The sequence below is a fragment of the Sinohyriopsis cumingii genome, chromosome 7 (genome assembly GCF_028554795.1).
Source record: "Sinohyriopsis cumingii isolate HCF-2022 chromosome 7, ASM2855479v2, whole genome shotgun sequence".
Lineage (NCBI taxonomy): Eukaryota > Metazoa > Mollusca > Bivalvia > Unionida > Unionidae > Sinohyriopsis > Sinohyriopsis cumingii.
The window spans coordinates 118202824-118224262 of record NC_142967.1 but is presented as its reverse complement, the minus strand read 5'-3'; the positions used below and the strand labels follow the sequence as shown (position 1 = coordinate 118224262).

The 21439-nt window shown below is 38.4% G+C and overlaps 1 protein-coding gene across 1 annotated transcript in view; it reads right to left on the bottom strand.

Moving 5' to 3' along the window:
- Nucleotides 1-306: 306 nt before the first annotated feature.
- LOC149796007 (uncharacterized) overlaps nt 307-21439 on the bottom strand; it is an 82072-nt gene continuing 60939 nt past the window's right edge. Inside the window, exons 9-11 of the mRNA XM_089963910.1 lie at nt 13058-13105; nt 8301-8647; nt 307-990 (exon numbers count right to left, since the gene is read on the bottom strand). Coding sequence (XP_089820036.1) covers nt 817-990; nt 8301-8647; nt 13058-13105 — 569 coding nt within the window. The 3' untranslated portion in view covers nt 307-816. The remainder of the gene's footprint in view (nt 991-8300; nt 8648-13057; nt 13106-21439) is intronic.

Below are 21439 nucleotides of genomic sequence, written 5' to 3'. Positions count from 1 at the left end.
TTCATATAATGGACAGGTTTAAACATGGGTGATACTAGTTCATATAATGGACAGGTTTACGCATGGGTGATACTAGATTCATTAATAGACAGGTTTAAACATGGGTGATACTAGTTCATATAATGGACAGGTTTAAGCATGGGTGATATTATTTCATATATTGGACAGGTTTAAGTATAGGTGATACAAGATTCATTAATAGACAGGTCTAAACATGGGTGATACTAGTTCATATAATGGACAGGTTTAAGTATGGGTGATACTATTTCATATATTGGACAGGTTTAAGTATAGGTGATACAAGATTCATTAATAGACAGGTCTAAACATGGGTGATACTAGTTCATATAATGGACAGGTTTAAGTATGGGTGATACTATTTCATATATTGGACAGGTTTAAGTATAGGTGATACAAGATTCATTAATAGACAGATTTAAGCATGGGTGATACTAATTCATATAATGGACAGGTTTAAGCAAGGGTGATATTATTTTATATAATGAACAGGTTTAAACAAGGGTGATACTAGTTTATTTAATGTACGAATTTAAGCATGGGTGACACTAGAATTATTTAATGGACAGGTTTAAGCATGAGGGATACTTGTTCATTTAATGAACAGGTTGAAGCATGGATGATACTCGTTCATTGGTAATATGCAGTACTCTTTACAGGTGGCTTGAACACTTAGACTCAGTGTATTATCATTACACACACACACACACACACACACACACACACACACACACACACACATATAAACGCAAACGCAGACATATTAACGGGTGCTTGAATAGAAGTAATCTCAAAACTCTAGTAATGCCACATGTCATATAAGTTCTCGCATAGCATCCTGAAGTCACGCACGAGAGAGGTGATGTCGAGCATGACAATCCCCCCAATGGTCAAGGTCAAGAGTGCGATCCCAAGAACGCCCAAACTAGTGGCAGATGGGCGAAAGTCCTTCATGCTGATCTTTGAGCGAATCTGAAATAAATGTAAAATTAAGACTAGAGTGTTTACTATTCGATTTTGCAACATGCTAAATGCAGTTGAATATAACCTTGCTTAGTGTATTACTCGCAATGACAAATTCTGATACTTCATGAGCTGCCTTATTTTTCAGTTCCCTCTAAAAGTTACTTATTTACATTAATAATTAGTTTTCAAAACATCAGCTAGCCACCATCGAACAGCACCCATGTGATATCTGTGGACCAATCACAATGCGTACTGCGCACTAATTGTCCTCGTACAACATGCTTCACAACGATGAATGATCGTCGTGCAATCTTTACATCATATACCTCATTTACACACTAGCTGAATGATATGAAAGGTTTGAATTGATGTTTCACAGAATAAGCACAAAAGCATTTTACAAAGTTGATAGATTATTGGATTGGTCTAAATTAACAAAACAGGGGACGGGGGAAGGGGTACTTGGTGTAATAAATAAAATAGCCAGAAATATTAAACTAGTGTAAAATTTGCTTTTGAATTTTCGGAAGATTGTGTAGCTAATATTAGACCCTTGCAAGGATGAACTATGTAGGCTTCTCTTTTTGCATTGTTCGTTAAAAACTTTACAAGTTAATTATTGTATGGCAAGTGCTTACTTGACGATTTGTTTTATTTTCCAAACTTATTCTTCATTATGTATGCAGAAGATACTGAAATCTTCCCTGACAATATAGAAGAACTACATCGCTTCAGTAGAAAACCTATAAAGTTCGACACTTGTATAGCGCTAAATGTCACCATGGTGTAAGTAAACTGAAAATATAGATTGGAGATTAACGAAAGGTTGGAAAGATTAAAACAGCATAAAATGTGATACTGAAAAAGCAAATAGACGAAAATGTTTGTTACAAACTGTTTTTAAATCACAGACTGCTTATTTATTATACTGGTAAATTAGCTGTGACTCCAAAATTATTAACACCTCGGCAACGACTGTCATATTTCACGTGAGAAGAATGACGCAGATCATTACTTTAATGTTTTAACAACATATAATTTTTCCAGACAGTGACAAAACGACATATGTGTTTTGTTTAGAGTGGGCGCCATAATCGAGTTTGATAAGGTGTACGAATATCGCAGTCGTCAGACCGAGTCGTATGTTCCAAACCGAATCAAAAGAGTTCTTTCCCTCGACTACCAGCAAAGCACATGTGTGACTTAGTATTTGTCACATATGCACCTTTACTTTACATATTCATTTCCATATTTTAAATGTGTACTTTGAGAAAAATTAATTATTACATATCCTCATTCTATTCACAAATTTTTTCAACCTTCTAATAAATAATTTTAGAAAACTTAATTAGGCATTTGGCGTTTAATTAAAGATAATATAAAACCCTCTGAAAAAACCTATGTATGTAAGCAGGACTAGACCTACTTTGCAGCTGCGTTATCGGTCTGTCTGCATTGAAGATGTAGTTATTTACTCTTTGGCTTTAAATTTGTAAAAGTATTCTAAGGGACATATCAAGAGATTAAAACTGCAGTCAAAGGCAAATGGATTTTTTCCTTGCTACTCAAATGGAACATATATTTTAGACCGGTAAATGGCATTTTTTCCTACACCCTACTTACTGAATATATACAGTTTCCAAGCAAATTTCAGGGCAAATTTCACGGACTAACAGTAATTTCATACATTACATTTCATACAGAGAATTGTTTTATTTACATTTATTTCAAGATTTGTAATGTTATGTTTTCATTTAATATATTATTAATATATTGAACATAGAGGTGATAACTGAAGCACATATACTTTTAGAAAACGAAGATTCTGTCATTTTCTAACATGCGGGCTAAAATATTAATTACTCCTTTGGCTAAATTTGACAAGAAAATTCTGAGCTATATTGTTCGGTTGTCTTTTCTTTATTTTCTGCTTGAAAAATTCTCAAGAATGTAGATGTAAACAACATACACTTCCCTCAAGGTGCCCCCATCATGAAAACGTCTCAGCGATAGCACAGCACGATGTTATTTTTCAATTTCACATCATAATCAAAGCAGCTGCCGCTTTCTGTTATACGTCTACATCTACGTTGCAGATATTTCCCCGTTTAAGCATCAGATTTACTGAACACGTTAGATTCCTAGGTAAATTGACATATTGCAAACGGAATCTCTTTGTATTGATAAAGGAGTCACGAATGTCGATATTTCTTTTGCCCTTTCCATCAGTGGAATTTGCCAAAATCCTTTTAGAAGGTCACATTTGGTGACATACTTTGCATTTCCAATTTTATCAATGCAGTCATCGTATCTTGGTAATGGTAATAAATCTGATTTAGTCACACTGTTCACCTTTCTATAATCAGTGAACACGCGGAACATATCTTTTCTTCAGAACAAGTATGCATGGTGAACTCCAGTTAATTTTACTCGGCCTATAAAATCATTCTGCAGCAAATACGGAATTTCTTTTTTGAAACATTCCTGTCTGAGAGAGTTCATCCTATACGGGTGTTGTTTCACAGGTGTGGAATTTACAATTTCAAGTGACAGACTTGAGAATGCCAAATTTAGTATAACATTTTTTTTATCAAAGCTTTTACTATTGTTTTAGTTTCAATATTCCTCAAACGAATTGCCTCTTGGAATCTTCTTGGTGCACACATTATGGTCAGCAAGTATTGGTTACCCGACTTGGTCTTAGATAAGTGACCGTCACAATCCACCATTAGTCTGCTAAATGGTTCGTCAAATGCAGGAGTAGGTTGCAGATGAGTCTTAGGTATCTTCTAATTGGGTTTTCCTACTGTAACGTAATCGAGCTAACTCCCTTTGAGACTGAATTGGTATTTAAGAAATAAAAAACACATATGCGAGTGACAATAAAAAGATGTAGTATTCTCTCACACTAATGATGAAGTAACATGACATCAAAATAAATACAAAGGTACATAATATGGATCCGATGGAAAACTATGATGAAGAACAGATATAATTTTTTGAAATGTTCAATAATTATAAAGTCGTCTCAGATAATTAAACACTACCATGCTTTTTGTCTCTGTGGTCAACCAATATGCCAACCTTTCCCTATATAGTCAAACACTAATGGCATTCTTATAGTCAAACACTATAATGAAATTCTCTTAGTCAAACACTATGACCGTCATATAGTCAAACACTATAAAGAAATTCTTATAGTCAAACACATTAATGACATTTCTCTTAGTCAAACACTATGACCTTCTTATAGTCAAACACTATAATGAAATTCTTATAGTCAAACACTATAATGAAATTCTTATAGTCAAACACTATAATGAAATTCTTATATGTACGTCCAATGTTTACTTGACATTTCATATGCCCTTTGACCCGCTTCCCGGCTCGGTCACTTCAACCATCCAGACTTTTCATGCACATATACGTTGGCACTTTCCTGGCGGTCTTTCATCGCTATTGCTGCAGCCTCTGGCTACACCTAGTCAGTCCGCACACAGTTATCCACACCTAGACACTCATACCTAGTTATCCACAACTAGTAATCCACGCCTAGTTATCCACACCTAGTTATCCACACCTAGTTATGCGCACCTAGTTAGCCAACTCGTTGGCTCAAACTAAGACATAATGGCGATCCCGCCCCGACAGCTAAACACATAAAGAGCTTCCCTCTAATGTCTGTGTCAGATAAGATCCCTAAGTAACAATATATAGTCGCGCGCGTTAACATGTATTACGCACGTGCCGCGCAAGCAATGAAGGCGTCACGCGATGCAAAGAAAAAGTATATTTACAAGATACTATGGCGCGCACAACACGTCAAATACTGGAATTTATGGTGGTCTAAGCAAGCCATATCAGGTATTTCGTAACACCTACCATTTGAAAAGTGTGACAAGATCTTCAGCATTTACAAACATCACTTTTATTATTTGCCTAAAAGAAGTGATACAATATCTTGTGATAAGTCTTATTAATCCCTAAAAGACCAGCCAAAAGAGTTTCATGGGCCGTACTAAGAATTACCAGTCTGTACGATTTTGGAACTAAAATTTGATGGTTCACTGACCACTCGTCACCAGCAGATATCTCGTGAGGTCTCCAGTTTCTCATAATATTCCCATAGGTAATGAAATAACAAACAGGTATTTATGTAGCTTCAGTTTCGTTAATAGCCCTTTGAAACAAACAGGAGATCTCAGAATATTTAACCTGTTCGACGACAAGTGATTGTCATTTGTCACACCGATTAGAATAAAGAGAATGAGTAGTTAAAAGATGATCACTGTGATCAATACCATCAATACCCTTTTATTAATCCAAACAATGAGTGAAACTGACCTCAACAAAAGCTTGACCAATACATGTGTCAGCTACAGGAATACTTTGCAGATCAACATCATTCTCAAGAACTTTCATTGTCATAGCTCTAGTAACTGCACAATCTGGGTATAACTTAGGGAATCTTTTTCAATAGGATCGACTTTCTGATCCAAACAAGGTTATCAAAAACAGTTGGATTAACCACATCATTATATTTCGCTAACTCATTGCCTATTAATAAAAGAATACCTTCAATGGGTAAATTTACACAATGGAGAGAAACATTAACAAAGCCGCACTCTACTCCCTGAATAAGAACACTCTCATTAGAAGAAGAATTCTCAGAAAAAGGCAAAGTACCTGACAATAAAAGATTCTCAGAAGCTCCCGTGTACCTTAAAAATGTAATAGGGATAGGAAAGGCCGAATCACCCATGAGTGATAGAGAATCCTTCGAGATGAATGGTTTATAATTCTCCATAATAAAATTAGATTGGGATTTATTAAACCCAACAAATGTATTGCTTTCAATATATGACCATGACCTTAACCTCTTAGAAATAAGAGCATTTGGAACAGGTTTGCCTTGATTCTGTGGCTTAAGTTTTAATTTGAAGCAATCAGAAATAATGTGTCTATTCTTCTTGCAACAGGTACACGTAGGAGGAGATAAGTATTTCTGATAAATCCTATCAAAAACTTGATTTCTAAATGTTGTGTAAGACTGAAATTTGGAAGGGCTCGTATTAGCGTCTACTTATACGAGTGTATATGGTTACTTTACAAAGTAGTTCCTAATACAATGAACTATCTTTTCGCACACGTGTTTTCCACGTGCATGCAATATGAAGGTGTTCAGTGTCGTAAAAAGTGCATGAGTCTGACAATATAACGTTAACGGAGACAAAAATTAGCATATTATAAAAACGGGTATGTAATACATATGTGAAAAAGTATGTTGGACATGCAAGATTTGGGAACTTTAATTAACCAGTTACGTAAGAAATGCATATGCAATATTGTCGGCACGTTCTAGGGCTACAAAAGGAAAGCTTATAATACAAGGTATACTCTGAATCAACAAGGCTACCTTCTGCATATTCACAGTACAATTAGAAATGGTAAATACGGCATGAAATTCTCTACAATTTTTAACTGCATTTTAAGAACATACGATAATTATTTGATATTAGCTTGTAGTTCAAAATTTTAACGATGTTCAGCATTGTAAAATGAATTCAATTCACTTTAGTTGGGTTATATTGGGCTTTGATCAGGCGGTTTGAGGCTGAAGAGGGAGTTTTTGATTCCCTCAACATGCTGATTACTACATTGAGGCTGAAGAGAGAGTTTTTGATTTCCTCAACATGCTGATTACTACATTGAGGCTGAAGAGGGAGTTTTTGATTCCCTCAACATGCTGATTACTACATTGAGGCTGAAGAGGGAGTTTTTGATTCTCTCAACATGCTGATTACTACATTCCGCATCTAAATTATTGTTTAAGTTCTTTACCAAATTCTGCTTGATATAAAGCATTAACTAGATGTGTATAAAATGAAAAATGAATTGTATCGTTCTCATAGAAATCTATTTGCAAATTGTACATTTACAACATCCTCTTGCAATGAAGTTATTGAAATAGGATGTAATTAGCATATTAGTATAATGTATACAAAATGAATCAATACTTCTTCAAATACTATAATGTGTTTCATTTTATTCTTGTTTAGAAAAATATAATAATATGGCGCAGAAATATATTAAACCTATATTGTTGGAATTATGCAATTCTTTCAAACAAGTGTAAAGAGTTGTGTTATTTAAGCATATTTAAAATAGTTAATTCTCGTGTATTTATTATTTTGGTATTTTATTGTATTGTGCTCTTGAAAGTCTTCTACATTTTATATTTTATTTTATCCCTGACCTTAAGGAAAAGTTTTAAAAAAAAAATAATAAAAGTATACTTTCATAATTGTGTTGCTAATCAGAGTCTATATTATAAACAGGTGCGTATTTACATGCAAAAAGATCTCCAGGACGAGAATATTATGACCTTTTACTAGAAAAATAATCTTATACCCAGTGATTCTTTACCTGCATCTCAACAAAGCCGTTATAGATCAGTGGTTGTCATTATTATTATTATTATTATTGCTGTGCATGAACATAAATTGCTCATTAACATCAAGCCTATCTGTTATTTCTTACAGTGGAACCTAAATTTGATTTTGTTCGGTCTTCCACAATACGGTTATCAGTTTTGTTTATATGAATTAATATAACAGTGTGACGTAAATGAGTGATTTAAGTAAATACAATTTTTTTTCGTTAATTTCATATTTTAAAAAATGCACTACACATTTCTTGACATGGTCAAATAAATTGATGAAAGTACTGTCGACATCATAACTAACTCTTATCATATATGGAATGCATAATTCTCACAGAGAGAGAAAGAAGGGGGGGTGGAGACTGGGACATGAATACCTCAGCGTCTCAAAACATTTATTCCGAAAACTGCAGTAACATAACAGTGTTTCGTCTCATTGCCACTGTATAGAGGCAGATAGATAGATAGATAGATAGATAGATAGATAGATAGATAGATAGATAGATAGATAGATAGATAGACAGACAGACAGACAGACAGGTAGGTAGGTAGGTAGATAGATAGATAGATAGATAGATAGATAGATAGATAGATAGATAGATAGATTAGAATATGAATAAATAAGCTATGTTTGCGAAAATAAAAATAAATAATCTTTGAGAATTATGTTATATTGGTGCCTTAGCTCTTTGAACTGTTTTCGATTCCCGATAGGGAATTAATTATAACTCTCTAACTCGTGCGCAAATTTACTTCATTCATAGTCAAGAGTGTACGGGTGGAAACAGGATAGATTGCTTTATTCATGTTTATTTCAGTATCTCGTTATTCTTATTAGTTATTATTAAAATAAAAGTACTATTATTCTTTTTACCGTTGATGCAAGCGCATCCTTATTGACAGCTAGTTTCTTCTTCAATTGAGCCACTTCCTGTTTGATCTCTTCTAAAGACATTGTTGTATTCCACGCCCAAGCACACGGAACGCTGCAATCACATGGTCCATCTCCCGGATTAGAAACCGTAGATGAAGGCACAGTACTTTGTGTTGGCTCCATCTGAGAAACACTGTTGATTTGTGTTACTCCATTCGTCGTCAGAGAAGCAGTGTTGATTTGGGTTGTGGATAGGGTTGACGACCCGCAAAACGGTCTTGTATTATTCGTGTTCCGACTGGTACCACATAGAAGAACATAATAAGGTTCCTCTCCACTTCGGTTACCTATAATTATTATAAAATCATAATGATCTGTCCTTTGTCTTTCCAAAGCCGTAGATAGTATTCACTTTGTTCCAAAGAAAAACATGCTTAAGAACATAGCATCATCACAAAAACGCATATTTCAGGCTATTTTGTTTTGGGGGAACCCCTAGTGTTTCGGCTAAAACTAATATTGTTTATATTCCGTCACGTAGCGGTTTTTAAAATTTTTAACGTACAGTTATATATAATCATTTTTTTACTTCAAGTGGTTCAGTTACGTAACTGAATGTAAAATAGGTTTCGGGTCCAGCATACACGTTTGTTACTGATAAAAGGATGTCGATAAAACGTGCTCAGTACGTACTTTGTTAACGAAAGGGTTAATAAGAGGTGCCTGATTAGAGTTCATCTGCCCTCACTTGGAACATATCGAAACTGTTCTATTTATAATAAATTCGCCATGTAATGATCAAATTGAGACCTACCAAAAAATCGAGTAAAGTCTGATTAGTGACAGGTTATGCAGCATTCAGAAGAAAACTTATGCTGTACTACCCCAATGCACAGTTGGCATTTTGTGAAGACTCTTTGAATAAATAGTTTTGGTGGCAATGAACTTCTCCCAAGGTTTTTCTTTGACTAGACGGAAAAGGAAAATGGATATGATCAGAATGATCACAATGTATTCAGCGAAGTAAATTCTTTGGAGTGATACAGCATACAAGAGGGTTTATCTCAAGGAAAAGGTGAATAACCCAGTCAAATGCAGTAACACGAAGAAAAATGGTACGTACTGAAAACATCATAATACTTTTCTGAAATTATTCGCACAATATGAGTTAAAGAAATGTATCTAGCAAACTCGTAAAAAATGACACTTTTGAAAGTTTCGACCAAGGAGGAATCATCTCAATCGATGAGTGGCCTAATGAACAATGATGCAACAGCAGGTTCTGTATAATTTCCGATCACTCGGAACATCGCGCTGCCAATTCTGTCAAGACGAGAAATTATCTCAGTGTAAATGTCGGAATACACATAAATTCCATGGGTTTGGTGATTAGCTTCAGGTGAAATGCATCACAGATTCTGCAACAGAAAATGCTGATAATGTTCCATTTACGATTTTATCGACTTCCGCTGCCAAATTGTGCGTGTGAACAAACGATGTTTGAGTATAGTTTTCAGTGGCGACGAATTACAGTCGAGGTCTCTTTCTCGACTTGACTCAAAGGCCAATGTTCCGATTTATATCCGATGCATATTTCGGATAATTGGCGGAAAGACCCGAGTAAAGTCCGAATGCTGGTGGAATACACATCAAATTGGTTAATTTGGCGATTCGCCTCTGGGACAGTGCAACACATGTTAGAATACTACAGACCCAGAATGTCCTTATGGTGTCTTTTTCTCCTTCCGCCGCCATATTGTCCCAAGTGAACGAAATTATTTCAGAATATGATTCTTAATGACGACGAATTACATATGAGGCTTCTTTCACGACTTGACAGAAAATACAGAGGATGTTCCGATTTCTATGTCTACTGACTATTTTGTTAGTTTGTAAACATCATGATACGCATCGTAATGAGCAACGCGCTGTAAATCACACTTCTTTATTAGTAAGCCAATATGACTGCCCGAATCGGAAGAGTCCCTTCGGATTCATCACTTGTTTTTGTTTCTACGCTTTTAAGTGTAATTTTGCAAAACATTTTTTCATCATTCCTCTTTACGATTGTCACAGAATTATATAATTATCTTCATTTGCCATTTGTTACAAGGCAATGCAGCTTTAATTGCATGTTGTCCCATGCATAAGCAAAGAAGGACACACTCCTAATACAATTAGTGTTAAATAATCGCACACTTCGTCATTTTGATAAATAACACCGGGTAAAAAAAAAACTTTTTTTGTTCCTGGGTAGTAAGTGTTATTTCATAATTGCTAATGCCTCAAAAGCATTGAAAATGGCTATTATTCACCACAAACTTTGCTTTTGTGACCAGGACAGTGGTATTTTGAAATTTACCTATTTTCCAGAACATTCCAGATAAGTTCAGTGCTGATTAAATTTGGAGAAACTTCTAACACTTCCGTGAAGTTTCCAGAAATATAAATATTAGTATAAATACATGGGGCTTAAGCCCACCAGTTCAGTTAGTTGCAGCTGCCTAGGTGGATACATATCTGCATTTTTCTAAGATGGCATCAAGAGGCTACAAGCATCCGGCAGACACAATTTGCTATGTCTGCGGCCAATTTAACAAGACAAGAACAAAAACGTACTCCGTGGAAGCATCTGCTAAGATTTGCGAGGCCTACAAGGCATAGTTTGGCATTCGTGTCGGGGATAAAGACAAACCCTGGGCACCTCATTCCACCTGCAAGCACTTCAAAAAGAAACTCTGGAAGGTAAGATGAACAAGTGTTGCTCGCAATTTTATGTTACAAAATTTTTAAATTTTTTAAAATTGTAAACGACTTAATTTTAACATGTATTACAATTTTCAATATTATTGAACAAATATATATGTCAAATGTTGCGAGAATCTCTTACACATTAGTCATGGGTGAAATAAATGTATTTTTATAGGATGGTACAGAGGGGAAAATAGAACCATGAAGTTCGCTATCTTAAAAATTTGGCGGAAACCCATGACCACTCAAGCAACTGCTACATCTGCATGGTGGACACTTCCAAACGTCGGACTAGCAAAAATGCACCTGATATCACGTATCTGGACCTTTCTTCATCCATCGCCCCGGTGCCACACTGTCCTGAGTTCCCCGTTCCCACTCCTCCGGAGAGAGAGTAACCGTCTTTAGAAGAGAGCAGCAAGTTAGAGAGAGAGAGGAAGACGTAAATCCAGATGACAATTTCAGAGGTGGAGCTGGGGAGAGAAACCCATACTACCCCAAACCAAAAAGACCCCAAAGACTTGATCAGAGATCCTGGTCTCACCATGACCAATGCCGAGCTTTTGACGTCAAGGCTCAGGACGTAGAACTTCTTGGATGAACGTGTGCAAGTCGAAGATCAGAGTAAGCGTCACCAAACTTTTATGGTTTATTCACCCGTCAAGATGGATTCTGCCTCTGCTACAATGTGATAAGTCTGTTCAAGGCAATTGGAATCGCCTGTAACCAGAATGAGTGGCACCTCTTCATTGACAGCTCATCCATTAGCCTCAAAGCCGTGCTACTCCATGATGGGAACAAGTACCCGTCTATTCCATGGCTTACTCGGTGCACCTCAGAGGATTACAACAGTATCAAGACCCCGCTGGACGCCTGCAAGTATGATGTGTACAGCTGGGGGGGGGGGGGGGCATCCGAGACTTCAAAATGGTGGCATTCCTGATGAGTCTTCAAGGCGGCTCTACCACGTTTTCCTGCTATCTTTGCCTTTGGGGCAGCAGGGACACCAAAGCGAACTACCACAGGATGCACTGGCCACAGCGGACCGAGTTCTCTGTGGGGAGAAACAACGTCATGTGGGAGCCACTGGTGAACCTCCGGAAGGTGATGCTTCCACCACTGCACATCAAATGAGGTCTTAAGAAACAATTTGTCGGAGCTCTAGATAAAATGTCGGCAGACTTCAAGTGCCTTTAAGACTTCTTTTCTAAGCTGTCTGAGGCGAAGATCAAAGTCGGTGTCTTCGTCGGACCACAGATAAAGAAGATCCTGGAGTGCAATGAATGCCCCCAAGAAGATTACTAGTAAGGAGAAAGCGGCTTGGAACAGCTTTGTCTCAGTGGTTCTGGGCTTCACAAAGCCGAAAACTATGTGGAGCTGGTTGTGACTCCGGTGAAAAACTACGGAACAATGTGCTGCATGATGTCCATCAAAGTCCATATCCTTGATGCTCATCTTAATAAATTCAAGGCGAACATGGCAGCGTACTCGGAGGAGCAAGGCGAGTGCTTCCACCAGGATATACTGGACCCTGAACGCCGCTACCAAGAACAATATAACGAGAACGTGATGGGAGACTACCTTTGTGGACTGATTCGTGAAAGTGATTTACAGTATAATAGTAAATCTCGAAAAACTACTCACTTCTAAGTCTTTTGTGGTAAGTTTTGTATTACTTTAGTATAAATACGTGTTAAGTGTTATTCATATGTTGTTTTTTCTGTCTTCATATAAACGAAACGACACAAATTCGCCCGTTTTCTCATTGGAAATAGGTAAATTTCAAAATATCACTGTCCTGGTCACAAAAGTAAGGTTTGCGGGAATAATAGCCATTTTCTACACTTTTGTAGACAAAAGCAATTACGAAATAACAAATACTGCCTAGGAACAAAAATTGTGTTACATAGTGTAATGCTTGTCCGCTTAAAAAGGTCTTATTAATTATCATTCAAACTTGTAATATAAAATAGTATGTGTGTAAGCAGCGTACAGATATTCCTTACCCTGGCATAACGAACAATCTTCATTGAAACTGCCATCTAGATCAAAATCTGGAAAAGATATTGGCGGTCTAAGTACAATTAGGTTATGCCACTGCAAAATCATTATTGCAGATACCCACACCATTCACTGAAGAGTCGGAAGCTACTCTAACCCACCAAACCCTCACACTTCGCTGGACTAATACATCCCACCCAAGGATAAGAATGTATAGGAGGCGTCTTCTTTCTATGGCTGCATATATTGCTATGCATATTTAAACTGTGCTACATGTTGGATTCTGAACATGATTATACGGTATGTATTTTTAATTTGCATTGTGTGATTGAACATAAGATTGTTTTAAAAAAAAATATATTACATAGATAATTCTTGTTTGTGACTTTAGAATATATTTTAAGATCAGTATTACTTGTAGGAAAACAAATGTACAGATGTTGAGTTTTAGGTCTAGTTTTTTAAAAAGAAATCAATAATATTCTAGATCTAGATGTAAGTTGTTTATTAATTTAAAGAGGAAACTGACCCTCATCCTGGCTCCTTTATAGTGTCTTAGCTATTTATATAAGTGTTATTTACTTCAGAATTACTCATTCCATAGTTAGCATTAGTCTTACTGGAATCAATTGAAGTTGTATTTCAGTTAATATTTGATTGGAACGATTCATTTGAATTATTAGCTCAATTGCAAAGTGCTCAATAATAATTACGGACTAAATTAGAATTATTGTGAATTCATTCAAGGACATTTTGGATTATATCATTCTGATACATCAAAAATGGTAACAAATCACCATATTCCAGGTTGTTGGTACATCAGCACTTTCGAAATTGGGATTTATTCGGTATGGCCATTTTTTTTTTGACTTGTGATAGAACTTTGAAAACTATTTGGGATTTAATTCTCAATACTGTCAAAACAAATTTTAAGTTTTCATCATTTTTTATTATTGGGAAATAAATTATTTCTTGAATTTTGCAAAACTTGTTGGTTTTAGCTCTTTTCTGTTATATGGTTTACGACTAAAGAGTCGTAAAACTATGACGTTTGGTAGGAAACTATTTAAATATGTCTCTGTAACTGAAGTTTCTGTACAGTTTTCTACTACCCTGCATTGATGTTTAAGACGCGAGAGACAATGATAGTCTCTTTTTGCAGTTGGTTGTCATTGTTGTTGTTGTGGGTATAACGCTTTTTTTTCAGCACACGATAGGCTATGCATGGGAGCCATTATAAATCATGAAAGAAAAAAGCGGAAAAATCCCAGTAAGAGCCACTTTCCTACGGGGAACTAACGCTTTCTCAAATACCAACATTGACTTGCAGTTATTTCTGACTGTGGTAATACTAAAGCTAAATGTATCGTTGACCACAGTAAAACGCCAGGTTTTTTGTTACATATTTACGACACTGACACAGCAACCTACTAAAGATGCTCCATTCTATATGGATCATGACCTATGGGTATTTATCAGCTGACTCGTTAAATGTGTCCTCCTCGTAAGAATCCATGTTAAAGATTCAGGCAAAAAATACCGAAACTGCAATCTTTTATACTTGATCATTTGCACCAGTCCACAGGAAGGGTCCCAAACTACTACCCCCTCTCGCAAACCTTAACAAATATGTTAATCTATGTACCGAATTTGGTGAAATTCCCTCCTATGGTTTCTACAGAGAATTTGTTACGGACAGAGAGAGGGACGAACAGACAGACCCAGAGCGGGACGGACGGCATCGCAATATACTGGATGATGTTTCGAAATCGTGATGTTAATGACCATGTTACTATAATGTTATTCATCTTCCAATCAAGTGCACAAACAGCTTAAATGAAGTGCCCAAATAATCTAACCAGTTTTATATCGAGTCCATTTACCAGATAGTTTATCCTGTTTCATATGGAGTCATTTAACGAAATAATCTGACCTGTCTCACACGGAGTCCCAAATAATCTACCCCGTTTCATACGGAAGTGTAGATACCAAAGGGGTTCTGGCTCACTTTTACTACTGTGTGATGAACGAATGAGTGAGTTTCTATCTACTACTGAGTTATGGAGTTTCTGGTTCACTTTGTATCACTGTGTAGTAAAAGAGTGTCCCCCATTTCTTTCTATTAGCTGATTTATGGAGTTTCTGTCCTGTGCCTGAATTAAGTGAAATGTTATAGCATGCGAAGGAGTTGATAGCATATGCGAATAAGGATCTGATTTATGTGCCTGAGATGATCTATTTGAGGAGCGTGAAGAAGAGGAGAGCGAGGAGTGGGTGATGCTTAGTCATCAGCGTCTTGTGTAGCAATCAGCAGTACTGCATAAAAAATAAGCTGAAGCGATTTCATTTGTCAAAGTCTTAGCGAGATGAGTTTTATTATTGGCTGAACAGCGTGACTCGAGTTCAGTTGGTGCGTCGTGCGACATTCATAAAATGTGTTTATGAAATTCTTTGAAAAGATGGGTTTTCACGAGCATGCCTCCTAATGTAAAAGTATGTCTCTGGAAAGAACCTAGGTGAGTCGTATGAAATGATTATTTCGTAGGCATTGTCTGATGTACACTAGTCAAAAAGGCTGTAGAGATCCACAAGTTGAATCGTTCAGCATCATCAAACAGCATCAACAAACCACTTGATCAATTTTCGACCCTTGGTAGGATTAATTTTTCGACTCTGAAGACGACCTGATTGGTTTTTGTAACGTCCCTTGGATGGGTTCTCTTGAGTAGCCTTTGAGTGTGTATGTGACTGGAATAGTCTTTTGGACGGTATCGACGATGAAGACTTCTTCGGTCCAGTTAAGGCGTATCCTTTTTCGAACGTGTCTTTTTTTTTGTTCTTTTCTTTTATGTCTGCTCATTCTGAAGTGGTTCCCCACCTTGAATTTGGATGTCAAAAGTAATGCCTCTGTAACCTGTTGCGGTTGTGAGGAAGTTTCCGTGTGTGGCATTTGAATGCTGAGATGCTGTATGTGATTGTACTGATTAACAATGTCTAGTTATAATTTTAAAAAAACAGGTACCGGTAAGAGTTATCGCTGTTGAATCTCTTCCGCAAGCAATTTTTGAGAGATAGGCAAAACCGCTAGACGACAGATACTTTAAGACGGCTTTGCGTGTTTTTCAGATCAATAATAAGATTCACTTTCATGATCTACCCAACGTTTAAGAGGCTTACGTTGACCGATAATGGCATCCATTGCATCCACGACTGACTTTTCTTTTTTGCTATGGAGAGGCAAGTCCCATGAGTATTTGGTGAAAACGTCTATAACCGTCATGAGATAGTGGAGAGGATCATTTTGCGAGCTGTAATCTCTAATGTCGAAAAGATCTGCCGACCATATATCGTCGCGCGACTGCGATGACTGTTGCGTCGTGGAAATGTTTGCGTCCGGGTGTACGCAGTTCATCTGCCGACGATTTCATGGCTGGAATACCATGCCCAACTTATGTTTCTTGCCAGTAATGCAACGCACGAGAGATTGGTCCACATGTTTTCTGAAATATTTAGGCTTGAGTTCTTTTAAGTACCCCAGCATGACTCGATCGCATCCCGCTTTGTCACCGGGACGATCACGGTAAAAGAGATCAAGTTGTATCGCGATGGCATCAATGCCGTTGTAGGGATCCAGACCGGGCAGCGGCCGGTCATTTTTATCCAAATGTTTCAGTGGATTCCACGGCGAGGTGTATTTATGCCCGGGCAACGTCCTTCCTCCACCAAGTCTGCAAAGTTTACCGATGAAGGCATTAACATCCTCGGCTCCCACGAGAATTTGTCTGTGCAGCTTCCTGTACAGTTTTTTCGCATGCATTTACTGTAAATTCCCTTTGCACGCATGGCTTCAGGAAGCTGCAGTCCTTTTACACCGCCGAGCAATCCTGGCAGTAAGGATCTATCAATCCCTGCAAACAAAGGTCCGAGGAATCCTCCTTGTTTAGACATCTGCAATACTGACAAATTTAGAACGATGCCTTTCCGAGCAGCCCTAAATTTGGCCACCGAGGTGCCTTGTCAGTGTGTCAGCATGAGTATATCCGATCTTGAGAGTGGCAGCGCCTTCAACCTGATGAATTTTTATGCGTAGCTGCCACAGCGATACCTTTTTTATGTTGCTGTAACAGCGTGACATCGACTGGAATATACGATTACATGATGTAATAAACTGCTATTATTTTGGGGTTATGTTATGTAGCTGGTTTGCGATTGGCATAACCGCTGTGTGAGGTCACGATGGCCTTCTTTTGCCGTCCTAAATTTTCCATACACTCGGCTGCCATACATTTCGTTGCCCATCACAGCCCCTTTGAGTAACTCCAGCGATGGCTTCCGTCGCTGCAGGGTTTCCTAACGGTACAAGGACCAAAGCAAATAACTTAGGAACCATGGTCTTGACGAAAGAAACGATCGCAGTGGCAATGTATCCACCATCGCGTATACTCTTGTATGCCTTTCATCTTGACATGTCTTGTCGATACAAGGATATTCATTTTTCCATTGAGTACATCAAGAGTCATGAATCAATCTGAAGTCAGCAGCACGTAGCAGACGTAATCGCTAACTGGAGCGTAAATATTTCATCGGATTATGGTGTCGCCAGGGGAATCTTTGAGACGTTTAAAATATTTGGAGACATGGAAGTGAAATATGGGATGCAAGTTATCGAAATTGTCCAACGAGATCTCCGTGCCAGTAAATACGTCTTTCTAGTTTTGCAAGAATTTCAGCAACATCATGTGCAAGCGAGTTGCATTCGAGATCTCGCTTAGGACATTGCCTGGAGTTGATGCGGACGTGAATGCGAAAGAGATTGAGATGTTTAAAGATGTGTTTGTTTTGAAGTGGGCTATCTCGCTGTGTAACAAACCGAAATGCCACGAAGACGTGTCAGGGAAGTTCGCTGCCTGGATTAGTGGCGACTCTCAACGACGTGTTGACATGAGCAGCGATAAACTTCTGCATGTAGATGCCGTGTTGTTTGAAGGAGATTATCTTGGTGAACCTGGCTAACGTTGATTCCAGTTTGAGCATGTGAAACGTTGAGGATGTGATCTTTTGCATCAACAGCAACAACCACGTCATGTTGAATTGTCCATCCGTGGCTACTGCTGATGCTTTGTGAAGGTACTTGCGGTGGAATCTCTTTCTAGGACCCGTGTGTGCATGACTTCTCTGAGCACCGTGCGGGTATCCCTGCACACACCAACTATGCTGCTCAGATGGGTCATCATGCAAATTTGCTAGCCACTCTCGGCGAAAGCGCGCCGAGAACATCCGACGTTTTCGGTAGCAGTACTTGAAAAAGCAAAATTGGCTCTAAAATTGGGTCTAGTCACATCAGCAGCATGCACCACATTTGTCACGGGAAACAGGTCTGCATTGGCAGAAAATTCGTTGTTCATAACATCTTCCGCCGCTGTATCCCTGAACCACTACATGTTGGTAGAGCACGTTCGCATGTAGTCATCGCTGAACATGATCAGCTTCATGACCATGCTTGTTTGAAGTAAATAGAAATTGATTTCTTCCACGGTCTCGTTGTTCATTTGGTATTGTGCCGACTTGAATAACGACCATACGTTGTTCTGGAGCGTGATCAGCGATCCAGCAAGGTGAGTGTTACTATTATCCACTCGCACTATTTTCACGGTATTCCAGAAATGCCTCGCGGGAATGCAGGTACACATTTTCGTCACACGTCTCTATTTGTCGATGCGTGCTCGTATTGAGATTGTTAATTTTCGTGTCCTGCTACTCGATATTCGATCGTCGAGTAATCCACTGGAGTGTCATAGTTGAGTCGAAGATAATCGGGAGTAAACTTCGAATACTTGGAGCTATTAATGGGCATGATATATATTTTTGTTACGATAATCTTTTTAATCCATAATCGGACATGATGGCACAAGACAGGGTTGCATTTTACTTTGTTGCACAAAGTTGACCTTTCTCTTTGGGTCCTGCTAACATTTTCGGATCTATCGCTGGGGAGACCCCAACCATTTTCTGAACAGCCTGATTGACCTGCCAGGACATATGGGATAGCTATGAAGAAAACCACGAAGACGGAGCAACTGAAGTGCTGACGACTGTGTCACTGGCATGATTTTCCTGACTATTTTTGTCCCACAACCGTTACAATGGCAGAGGCTACTCTGGTGGCTCCCGCTTCGGCTGCCTTGAGGCAAAGTCAGTGCGGCTTTGGTGGCAATGCCTGGAAGGGCTAATTGTACCGAAGAAAACAGCATGGAAAAAACTCACCCACGATTTTACGTCGTTGCACTAGTGAGGGTCTGTCTCATCGATTCTTATTTTATCTGCAAACATTCTTTTATAAGGCTTTGCGTCGTAAAGAGACTTTGCTACGTACGTATAGGTAATTGGTACTTCTTTCCTGGTTATTATCGTCGGCATTTCAGGACTGATAGGTGAGCCACATGGTGTTTCTCGGGATCGCTTACGTGTTCAGGATGAGAAAGTCAATGAAAGGATTAGGACGAATTTACATGAATGAGCATGTGAGAAGATTAGTCGACATGGACTAAATCACGTTGCAGGCGGTACCGACCGACGACAATGATGCCTGGGAGATCGAGTAGTTGATGAGAAGACTGTTTATATAGGTGATGTTGACGGGACGGTCTCTTTCGTACACGCCGTTTTGCGTGAAAGTGGCACCAACTCTAAAACCCAGGACAGATCTGATCGAGTTAAGAATATCAAATCGCACGAGCTAATTACCAGAGAGTGAGAGCAGTTGGGATCAATTTTGATATTGGCAGAGACGTCTCCTTTGGCGGTGATCAGACTGGAGATTTCCGTAGCGATGTCCGTGATGTTGTATCCACATGAGGTAATCGTGATCGTTTTTTGTTGAATCGATGGCGAAGATGTCACCTGCGAAAACTGATTTCTGTTCGCGGGGATGTTAAAGAAACTGTTCCATACTTCGGATGAGATCAACGCGATTTCGTACGACGGGAGATCATAACTACCGTGGATGTGACCGACAGAGAATCGAACATCAGCGTTGTATCCTCATGCAAATTTCGATACTGATCCGAGGTTACCAACTTTTGATCCAGAAGATGATTTGAAGACCTCCTCGTTTGATAATGATTCCTCAAGTAGACTCTCCTCTTGTGGTTTTGCCGACGCTTGTTCCTTGAGCCAAGCAGACTCTGCTATACAACGGGCATTACAAAGGCTGATTATGCCATGGGAAACATAGGTGTACCTCCTGCTCGGTAGACTTGTTCTTGGTTCTGATCTGTTTTGCCAGATGAATGTCAAAATCTTTTGATTGATCAAGCATGTTTTTGTCCTGATATATTTCAATACATTGTCGGTACGCTTGGTTACCTTTGCTGACCAAGTTACGTGCAGCGGTTGCATTAAAGTAATTATCCTCTTCAGACGATCCTACAACCGCATAGGTAGCGATACTTGAAATAGTTTCTTGCACAAAGCTCTCCAGTCATTCTTTGATGGGTAGTGTTGATGATTGATAACTGTTATCGATTTTCAAATTATCTGAGGCTCTATTGAACTTATCCTTATTACGTTTTCTGGCTACTTCCTCTTCCAAAAATAATTCCTTTTGAAAATTTTCCTTTTCCCGCCGATTCTTTCTTCTTCTTTTTGAGAGATTCGATACTAGTTTCGGTTGGCTTCTTTTCCTCTTCCATCTTTTGCAGAGTTACCGCTTTTACTTTTTCCTTTCGTCTCATTTTGTTTTTAGTTCAGCCTTCCTAGCTTCTCCTCTTTGTTCAGCTTCCGTTCGTCTCATCATCTCAATTTCCGTAGGTGGGAGTGGGTGTTAACTCTTCCAGTATTCGTTGCTGCTGTTGTTGTGTCGATTTGAGCGTGTTCAGCAACTGATCTTGATGGACATCGTACGTCGTTTTTGCTTGGCCGAGTTTGGTCAGGATAGGCTTGAACAGTTGTTCAGCCACGTCGCGCTGGCTTACTTTCTCTTCGAGAACGTACTGACATAAGGCTGCCCGTTGATTCATACACTTTTTGAGGACATCCTAATACTGATGACAACTGGTGATCTTTTCAAACGCCATGGTAGATAACGTTGTTTATTTACAACAAAATTTGTTCCTATACTAATCACGAAGGTAAAATTCGTCAAAGTCTCTTCGATTACGTTCCGGTACGATTTCGTCATCGAGACGAAAGATCATGAAATCGTGTTTAGAAGACGACGTCGCAGCGGCATAGTAGTCTTGGAATAGTTTGGCGGTGCTGCCGCTGTAATGGTCTGTCGCGATAGCGTCGAATGTATCGGTTATCGAGTCCTGAAAACAACAGGAAGCATCCCATGTTTTGCCCTATGTATTTAGGAACATCGTAGTACGACTGAGTGGGATAAGTAC